We start from the raw sequence: 10,328 nt of genomic DNA, 5'->3' as shown, positions 1-10,328 counted from the left end.
TAACACAACATACAGTAATATATTATCCTGTATATGTTTAAATAAAATACATTTTTTATGGCTCCTAACAGGTATTTACTTTCATCCCCTCTCCTTTTCCTGCCCTCTCATTATCTCACGCTGTCTTTTTGCATTAAAAAGATCCTTCTTTTCTCTCTGACCTGTGTCAGCTCTTGATGTTTTTCTAAAAAGCTATTTATCTTTATTAATAGTCACAAACTGCACCCATTAACTTCTCACTCTCCCTGTTCACTTTAGTAGAAATCAGTGCTTTTTCTTGAGGCATCTCTTCCCCATCGTTCGTTGCTATTGATTTGTTCCCCACCAGGGGGCAGTGGCACTACACTGATGGCTCAGTGGAGGAATGTGAGGCTCTGGATTTGGAGCTGACACATTCCTAGGAAGTTTCTGAGCATAGCAGCTCACTGAGCTGCATATCAATGAGTCATGATGAATAATGAAGGTTTGAAAGAGGAGAGCATTTTGTTATTAATGTGAATCTGTTGTCTTTCATTTAGATTGCCGTGTTAGTCCCTTTGTAAATAGAGGTGTGTTGACACACTCTTACAGCGGGATGATAATTTACACTGTGTGTGTGTGTGTGTGTGTGTGTGTGTGTGTGTGTGTAGAAGTGCACACTCGTCAGAAGCTGTCACTCAGCTGTAATTAGGGAGAGTCTCTTCTGCTGTCCTCCGACACTGTTTGAATTTACCTGGCAAACACTGTGCAAATGTACTTTATGTGTGTGTCTGTGTGTAGAACGTCAACTTGTATTTAGGGCTTGTTTGATCATCTGATGCTGAATGTTTTAGTTATGAATCTATTTTGCAAGTTTTTCTTATGTATGCCCATTATGAAATTAATTCAAGTTTTATTGTGCTATGCACGCTGTTTCAGTGTGTCCATCTGTGTGTGTGTGTGTGTGCTCATAACAGAGTATGAGGGAGTGTGTGTGTTTGTGAGAGACAGAGAGGGGGAACTGTGTGTGATATAGAGTGGGGATCACATTCAGCCTGGGGGTAGGTGAACCTATTGTAAACAATGGATCTAACAGAATCTAGGCCTTCACATCTCTACCTCTATGTGTGTGTGTGTGTGTGTGTGTGTGTGTGTGTGTGTGTAGACCTTCATACAAGGCCATTGGAGGCCACTGAGGAACCCCAGGGCAGGCTGGCCTCTCTGACCGAGTGTCTTTGTACCTCCTCTCTCCAGGGGCTTCTTCTGTTTGAGGTGAGGAAGAGGAGAAGCAGGAGGAAGAGGAAGAAGAAGAAGAGGAGGAGGAGGAGGGCTGAGGTGTGAGTGAATGCAGCCATGGCCTGTACACGTTGTCCATAGAGGAGCTACTGAGTGGAAAACACATCAAAGAAGACAGAGACGACCAACAGGTGAGACGACATCCTGTGCAGATGCACATGGCAGAAAACAAAAACATCATGTTCTGAAACTAGGGATTAGTCTCATTAGTCTATGACTTGTCCAACAACAATGACAAATCTTCACATTTTAGTTAATTGAAAAAAAAAGTTAGCTTAACAGTTTAAAACCCATAGATTGAATGAAGATTTGTATGGATATAAAACATGAGACAGCAGAAAATGTTTACATTTTTAGGACCTAGAACCAAACATGAAAAATAAAACCCAACTGCCCGGTAGGATTAGGGTTAGGGTAAACTGTGAGGGGAAAATGCATGTATTATACTTATATTACTTAATAATAATTATAATTATTAATTGATTAAAGGACTACTTCACCTCCCAAATGATTATCTGTATATCGATTACTCACCTCATTTCTTGAATTCTTGAAAAAAACTTTGTTTCTCTCACATGACTCCATGGTGAATGAAGAATTTTAAAACTGAGAAGTGAATTGAACTACATCAACAGGGGCTGCATTTAACAACAGCAGAACTATATGAAAACACCGAAATTTGTTCTAAATTACTAATTCATCAAGCATTTGGATTTTTATTCACGATGGAGGCATGTGTGAAAAACAAACTTTTCTTCAAGAACTCAATAAGGTAACACGCCGTGAGAAATTCATATACAAATGATCATTTTGGGGGTGAAGTATTCCTTTAATCAAGAGAGTAATAATCTCCAGAATGATCATTGATGATTATAATGAGAAGTCGCTGTTCTGATCCACATATTATTATTTCTGAGCTGAGCCTCTTTGTAACCTGTTATGACTCATAAAGTCAACTTTTTTGTAATTATCTGCTGCCAAGAGAAAATTGGAAGAGTTAATCCTAATGTGATACTAATAGGCATAAAGGATGCTGGTGGCATACTGTAGTGGTGCCCCTGGTGAGATGGCTATACACACATTATGTGTGTCTGTGCTGGGATATAATATTTTTCTCAGGTCTTTTCTGTCATTTTTTTAGTTGACCTTTGTCAGCTTGCCTCTTACATTGTTTCTGCTAGTTTGAAAAGCAATATTTTTTGTTTGCTTTGCTCTTCTGCCGCCTGTCTTTTTTCATCTCTTAAAGGAGGGGGGTGAGTGTTCTAACTTCCTCTCATGCCTTCTTCCTTCTTCTCTCCCTCTTTTGGCCCCTCTCTCTCTTCTCTCCTCTCTCAGGATGAAACTGTGGGGGAGGTCAGCTTGGCCTGTGCAGGTGGCCTTCCTCGTTGCCTTGGTGATGCTCTGCGTTGACCCGGTGTCCGCTGGCAGCCGTAACCATCGGGGACCGACAGGTACACCAGGTCTTGCCCTGAACTCCCCCCCTCCCAACACCACAAGAGGTTAATTACACTGTCACTGCAAAGGTACAACACATGTTCCCTGAGCCCGTCGCTGACTGAGTCATCCCTGTCCCGGAGGAGGCGGGGGAGTAAGCGGGGACAATTTGTCCCTCAGTATGACATAATGTAATCTAGACAAGGCCTCGTTTTGAGCTTGGATGCAAACACACCCCTGTTTGACTGATCGAGCCCGTTCAGATACAAATGGCACTTAAGCTGTCAGGAGCTGTCAACACAAATAGATCAGTGTGGGTGTGATCTGATCTCTTCTGAGTGGTTGCAGACATCCAGCAGTTCAGCGCTGATGCTGTTGTTCTCAAGCGGCCCGATTCTTAGTGGTTTACGGTTGCTATAAAACAGCGTGCATGTTGTGTAGAGGAGACCATGTAGGCTCGTGACTTCTAATCCTCGGGCCCCTAATTGCCAGCGCCTACATTAATATGCATAGCTCCGCAGTAGCCCCTTTAACCAAAGCATCACTTCACTTATTCCCTGCAAAAAAACATGAAAAAAGATAGAAAACCATTGCCAGGGCTGACTTAATTTAGGCCCACAAGCTAAATCTATTCTTTCTCTTTAATTTCCATAAGTCATGGAGACAGGCCTCCACCCAACCAAAAAATGACCAACACAGTCTTATTAATATTTCATAGGGCCTGGCTGTAGGGACAATGATGCTGAGTCACAGCATCTTGCGCCTCAACTTGTTGGCGACAACCTCCCAAGTCACCTCCTCCTCACACTTAATTATGACAATTTCTTTAATTATCTCTTGGTCTCTCACTGCTCGTGTTTTGCAAGGTGACCTTTATGTGGCGCAGATATGCTACCAGCTTCCAGTCTGTGTAGTGAGTGACGGTATTAGTTTTCCTTTTTGACGGAGAGGAGGCAGCCTGCTTACGGCAGGGACACTACTAATTGCAGGCCCTGTGTATTGTGAAGGTCAGCATGGGTGCCGGCCCCCTTCTTAATTCACTCTCGCTATGAAACAAGATGGCTCGCTCCCAAACCGACTGGTGCTTTTTATTACTCTAATTGGTGGAAGTTTAGGACTTGAACGTGAATACCAACACGGCACACACACCCACAGTGGTTTGAGGCTGAGAAATAATTGGCTGTACGTTATGACTGCCAGATACGTTTTCTATGTCTTCTACTTAAGTGTTTTTCCTGCTGTTTTGTTGGCAGGTCAGTGAGGCATTTGTTTGATCCGTGTGACTGCTGATGTACCATTTGCAGCCACATGGTGGCTCTAGAGGTCAAAAAATGCTTCTCTAGACATATGTATCTGTTTTTAATATTAGTATCATTTACTCAGTGTCATTCTCTGAGGTATTCTGTCATTTTACAGATTTTTTTTATAAAATAATAGGAGAGATCTGCATGCTTAGACCCATGCAGTGTTTTTCAGAAACAAACCTAAAAAGGGATGGAATGGAATGAATGTCAACTAACCATGCAGACATGATATGACAGTGACAGCTGTCACTTTGAATAAATGTAGACAAAGATGCTTTTCTTTTTCTTTTCTGGCAGCACTCCCATGGGAATAAAATTTCTCAAATATATATTAAATAAACACATCTAACAAATACAAAAAAATGTATAGAGAATGAGTCACCAAATGTGTCCTGTTCAAATGGATGTCGTCCCTATACACTATATATATATATATATATATATATATATATATATATGTATATATATATATATATATATATATATATATATCTTTTATTAATGTATTTATCACATAACCAACTAGGAGGGGTGTCACACAAGTGTTTATTTGAATTTCTGTTGTGTTACATAACAAAAATGTACATTAATTGTTATATATACAGTATATAAATATATGAACACAACCAATGTAAATTAAATTTACATATTTTTTTTAAACTTGAAAAACTAACAAACAAACACACATTTTGAGAAATCTCACAGAAAAAAAGCTTTACCCTCTCCAGGGCCACTTCTTAACACTGAAAAATTAAGAAAAAAATAAGAGGCCATTAAAATATTCATTACTGATCCTACCATTTTCACAGTTTTGCTTTTCACAAATAGGACAATTCTGTGTAATAAATTATGAAGCTTATTTCCAAACATGCAGCAACAAATACTTTAGCACGTCAAAACATCTGTGATGCTATTCATTTAGCCTTTTACTGTATTTCATAACAATTGTGAGGTTCAATTTCACAAGCAGGTCACGCAATAAATTGCATTCCAGGAGCTAAGTAAAGTAAAGCAAAGTAAAACAATTGTGCACTCCAACATGTTGCTTTTGAAATAAATCAGTTCTGGTAAATTGATTGATTGTGCTCCTTCAGCTCTGAGCAACATGCTCCTGTAGTTTGACAATAAAATCTTCTCATATACCCTTTATTTGGCGTCGTTTGAATGCTTGAAATTTCAGACTCAGAGTGCAAAATTAATAGTGGATATTGCAACATTCCATAGTTTGTTATAGCATGTGTAGCAAACCTATTGTTATCACATAAATTTCCAGATTTTTTTTCATGGATTCATGAATTGTTAGTGGGACCAACTGATGTGAGAAACATCATCTTCTTTCTGCATGAAAAGGGCTCTGTCATGTTCATGTTCACTTTAATGACGAGTAAGCTTGTTGTAGACACAATTGCGTGTATGTCCATCCATGCATGTTTATATTTGAGCATTCTACACTACAGTCTGTGTGTCCTTATCCAAGGCTGCTTATAAGATGTCTCCTCAGTGAGTGGCTTTTATTGGGGATAGATTTGTTGCGCAGGAGTACTCAGCCGTACCAGCGACCCGTTATGATAATTAGCATAAAGCCTTTGGGCCTGTTAAACACTGATAATGTCAGGAGGATTGATGGGCTGCGTAGGACCAGGATGAGGAGGAGATAGAGAAAGTGAGAAAAGGGAGGAGTGGAAGGAAGGGTAATGAGTGATTTGAGAGGGCAAATGAGGAAAGAAAGGAGGAAATCATAGTTTTTCTCCATCTAAAAAGTCTTCACATTCTCTACACATCCTCTAAACTGAAAGGGCAGTTGTCTCCCCTGTTTCATGGGAAATCACAACTCCACTGCAAGTCTGCAAAAGGTAGTAACCCACCTAAAACTTTTGATTCCCACCTCCAAACCTAGTCATTGTGTCAGTCAATTGGCCAATACCACCAGAACAAGAAGTTATTTTGTCATTGTGTGAGCAGTGATGGTCAAATGTTTCAATGCTTTTCACCACTGCAGTCAACCCTGGAAGTGCCTCTTATATACAAACCTATGTTATGTTCTGCTTTCATTGTTGACACTGACTGCTTACTATACTAAACAGGAATGTCAATTTTGTCTAGCTGAATGGTATGTAGAGGCCAAAGTTCACTGGTAAAAATCCATACTGTACAACACTGTAGGACACAGAAAAGAGCAAAACACATTTGTATGTGTATAGTTAATTTATTTGGGAAGCAATGTGTTATATATGCTGTCAACTAAACAAAATAATAAATATCACCTTCAATCCTACATGTAAAGTCATATACAGTCAAAATTTCAAATAAAAAAAAAAATAGAAAAAAAAACAAGTCTGCAACAATAAAAAAAAACATTGGTAGTTCAGTAAAAAAATTTGCAAATTATACCTCCACACATTAGTAGACATCAACATCACATCCCAATGTTGTAGATATTTATGGAATATGCATGTGCATCAGCAAGCCACGTACAAGCAGTTATTGTGCAAATTGTAGACAATTATTCTTTTGCACGTGTCAAAACACTGATCAAGCAATTTCCTTGAATGAATGGGAAATTCAAATATCTTGTGAACAGCAAACTAGTTGTTCAAAGATTTGAAGTCATTGTTCTAAAAATAAAGACATTTTTATTCAATAATTGAATAAAAGCCAAGGATAAAAACTGTTAAAAAAAAACTGTTTCCACAACTAAAATGCAAGTATGTAGATTGTAGTAAAAGGGATATGGGAGGGTGTTTGACAAGGTTTCCCACCTTGTTCCACACGACTGATCACAGTAATGTTGCTCTCTGGAGTCTCACCTGTGTGTAACTACAGACACGTACGGTATGTCCCCTCTACATTGACTTTGCCGCCTGTGACAGATTTTCTAGATATCTGGCCTTTCATAGCCGTGGACATGCCTGTCAGGTATTGACGGGGGAAAGACACAGCTTTTTGATAAATTGCACGATGCTCCTGCTTGCCTATGTCTGTCAGAATACATCAATCGCCTGGCTAACCCATCAGTTCAAGGTAGCTTGGTTTGTTGGCTGCCCAGCTACTGTTTCCACCCCCCATCTCCCCCCGACACCTTACCTCCCACCCCACCTCCCGTTTGCCTGCCGCGGGAATAAAAGCATTTAGCCATGCTTGAGAAGTCTTTTCATCTCAGCGTGTGCTGGGCTCTATTACACTGAGATGGCCATAACAGAATGGTTTAAAGGCAACATTGAGACATTAGATACACTGTTATTATGTGTATATAGCTGGAGGCTGACTGCTCAACACATGAATCTTAAGCAGATGAGGGGTGAGAGGCAGCAGTGCTCTGAACATGGGTTGGTGGAGGGAAGACAAAATTGGGAGTTTCGTAGAACTTCGGTTGCACTTCAGAAAACTTTACTGATGTTTGGGACTTTTTCCTGGTTTTGTACTGTTTCGATTCATACTTGTTTTGGCCACAGTGAGATGTTAATCAAACCTTATGATGTTCACTCCTGGAACTCTGAAGATCTACTGAAAAAACAAGTTTGCTCGAAGTGAAAATTGTCAAAAAAAGAGTCTTGACAACTAACTTTTATTACCAAACATTATAGTGCATAGTTCTCAAAGTGCGGCCCGTGGGCCAATGGTGGCCCTCAGAAACATTTAATGCGACCCCCAAATTCGACACGAAATCAGTGCATTTTTTAAAATCTTTTTTAGTCAACATTTAAAAGACTACTTGGCTCCTGCGTCAAACTGCGCTCCGCTAACAGGAATCCGTTAAGTCAGGAATGAATACTTGTAGAAAGCTACTCTGTCATCAATGCTAGTGCTATTAGATAAAGGTATTGATTTCAGTGGCCCCTTTTTGTTCCCTCAATCAGCACTCTGTCCTCAAAACTTTGAACACCCCTGTTTTAGTGACAGTCAGGATAGTCTATCTGTCTGACTATCCACCAATCACTCTGGTTAAACATCAGCATCCTGGATCCTATTTTCCCATGTTTTAGTGTCGAAGTGAGGAACAGGACAACAACCTTGAAACTGCTCCAGTGCTTGGTGAGAATGCTTCAGCCTGCAGCACTTTTCATTACCTTATGTAATACCTTATTTGTTATTGCATCTAACCAGTTGCTCAAGGAGAAGCCTCATTCTGAAATCTGAGTATTGGGCAGCAACCACTCTTTACAACACGTATCCTTCCTCTGTGGGGGTCACATCACTCACAGAAACACCACCAGTCTCCAGAGCTTCGTTGCCTTGCAGTAGCTGCTTCACCCCTCTTCAAGAGCCCCTTATTCATATATTCTGGCTCAAATAAATAATGGTGACAGTCACCTCTCATGATTTCAGAACAAGACTTCTCCTGTCTCCCTTTACTGTGTGATGTTTTCAGACAGAGCCTGTCAGTGACAAAAACAAGCACTTTTAGTGGACTAATGTTAAAATGATGGTGCACACTTGCTCAATACTGGACCGATTCCAAAAAACCTTGTCCCAGCTCGTCACTCACTCACACACAATAGGATCCAGAAAAAATAGTCCTTCTTTACCATTGTCAGTGTTATCATGTACAGTCCTTGAAACAGACCCATATAGCTGCTGGTGTGGCTTAAGGCTCCTCGTCTTGTTAAATTGAGTATGAAACGCTTCAGCTACATCTGTGTACTGCGATTCACCACAAACAAGACTTGGAAATATGTTTAATTGTCCAGTTAATTATTAACATTACATTATAAGAGTCTTTATGAGTGTTTGCGGTAAAGACGAGAGATTGCTTCACACCACTCTTTTCTGGTCAGCAGGAGTGGGTGGTTGTGAGTTTATTTCTCCCACATTCAATATTTTTGGCTGTAAACTCTGTTTGGCTTTAACCTCTATTGGTCGGTTACATACCTCAGATGCTCATGGGTATAATTCATAACAGTGCTGCTCCTTCAAAGATTTACATTTCTGCTTCGAAACAGGCCCACAATTACAGGTTCACAAACAATACCTTTAGACATACAGCCCATTTGTGCACAAATCATCAATTCTCCTAATATGATCATATTTTTTTACACAAAAGGCAACACATTGAAGTTAAGGATGCTATTGATGTAAAATATACATAGCCAAGACTTGTATTACTTTATTTTATACTCACATTTCTGTGACACAACATATGCCACCACCTCGTCACTGGACTGGTGGCAGTTTTCACAAATAGTTTGTTGTTGTTTTTAATTCAGAAGCTTAGTGACGGCAAAACCGCAAACGAAACAGAGTTGATACCACTCATATATATATAGATATAATTTCCTGAGGTCAAAGAAATCAATATTTCTGGATATGGGATATTTAAGTTGAAAGCAGGAGGTCTGAAGAAATGACAAATGTGTTGGAGCTTTAAGATGTGTCTGCACCTATGGTCTGCACTCACATTTGGCCCCAAGCACAGAAGTGGAAAATAGAACAACTTTACACACTTTTACAGCCTTGATCTGACTAACTTGAATTTTTCAGGCTGATATAAATCCTACTGAGATAAATTATTTTAGTGAATTGTAGGACAAAGTGATGTGATGACATTTAAGAAAAAAATTGCCAACTGCAAAAAGAGCCACATTTTGTTGTATTTTACTCATGATTTTATTCCTGTAAATGATAGCTGCAAGGCAACAAATCAGCATGAATTTAGAAAATGTGTTTCTGCATGCAGTTTGTCACGCTCCACCCTGATGAAGGCCACACAGACAACATCTGAAACACACTGAAGTTGTTTTGAATGTCCTTCTGAACTGGCCATGAAAGAAACGCTTTTAGACTATTTGTTTGAAGAGCACCTTGGGTTCTCTTTTTTCATTAAGCTGCAACTTTAAACCACAATAATGGAATGTATCTGTGTTATATTTGATTACTTGTAAAGAAGCTAATTTGCTAATTTCACCGCAGAGAAAGCAAACAGATAGAATCAGAATCAGAATCATTTTTATTGGCCAGTTACGTGTGCACAAAGTAGGAATTTGACTCCTGTTTGCTTGCTCTCATCCAAAATACAGAAATACAAATATAAAATATTGAAAATACCAAATAAAAATGGGAAAAAATATGTTCAAGGTTAGGTTAGTAAAAAAATATGTACAGGTAGTGCAATGGTAGAAATAAATAGTCTATTTTACAGGCAAACTGGTTAAAAGTCAGAAGCATTGGTGGTAAAAGAAAACAAATCTGTCCATGTGCTATTAAATTCTCTATTTCCCTTTGAGAATTTTCTTTTTTTAACCCTAAGGTTAGAGCAAAATCCCTAGCATTAGATAGTTAAAAAAATAAAATAAATAACGCCCTTATTGGTTCTCTTTCTGACATAACATTACTTGCTCA

The 10,328-nt window shown here is 39.2% G+C and overlaps 1 protein-coding gene across 1 annotated transcript in view; it reads left to right on the top strand.

The window, feature by feature from the left end:
- Window positions 1–1,303: 1,303 nt before the first annotated feature.
- tafa4b (TAFA chemokine like family member 4b) overlaps window positions 1,304–10,328 on the top strand; it is a 34,109-nt gene continuing 25,084 nt past the window's right edge. The window contains exons 1-2 of the mRNA XM_059329653.1: window positions 1,304–1,385; window positions 2,590–2,705. Of these exons, the coding sequence (XP_059185636.1) occupies window positions 2,591–2,705 (115 nt within the window). The 5' untranslated portion in view covers window positions 1,304–1,385; window position 2,590. The remainder of the gene's footprint in view (window positions 1,386–2,589; window positions 2,706–10,328) is intronic.

The sequence above is a fragment of the Centropristis striata genome, chromosome 3 (genome assembly GCF_030273125.1).
Source record: "Centropristis striata isolate RG_2023a ecotype Rhode Island chromosome 3, C.striata_1.0, whole genome shotgun sequence".
Lineage (NCBI taxonomy): Eukaryota > Metazoa > Chordata > Actinopteri > Perciformes > Serranidae > Centropristis > Centropristis striata.
The sequence above is the reverse complement of the archived record's forward strand: the minus strand, read 5'-3'. Positions and strand labels throughout refer to the sequence as shown.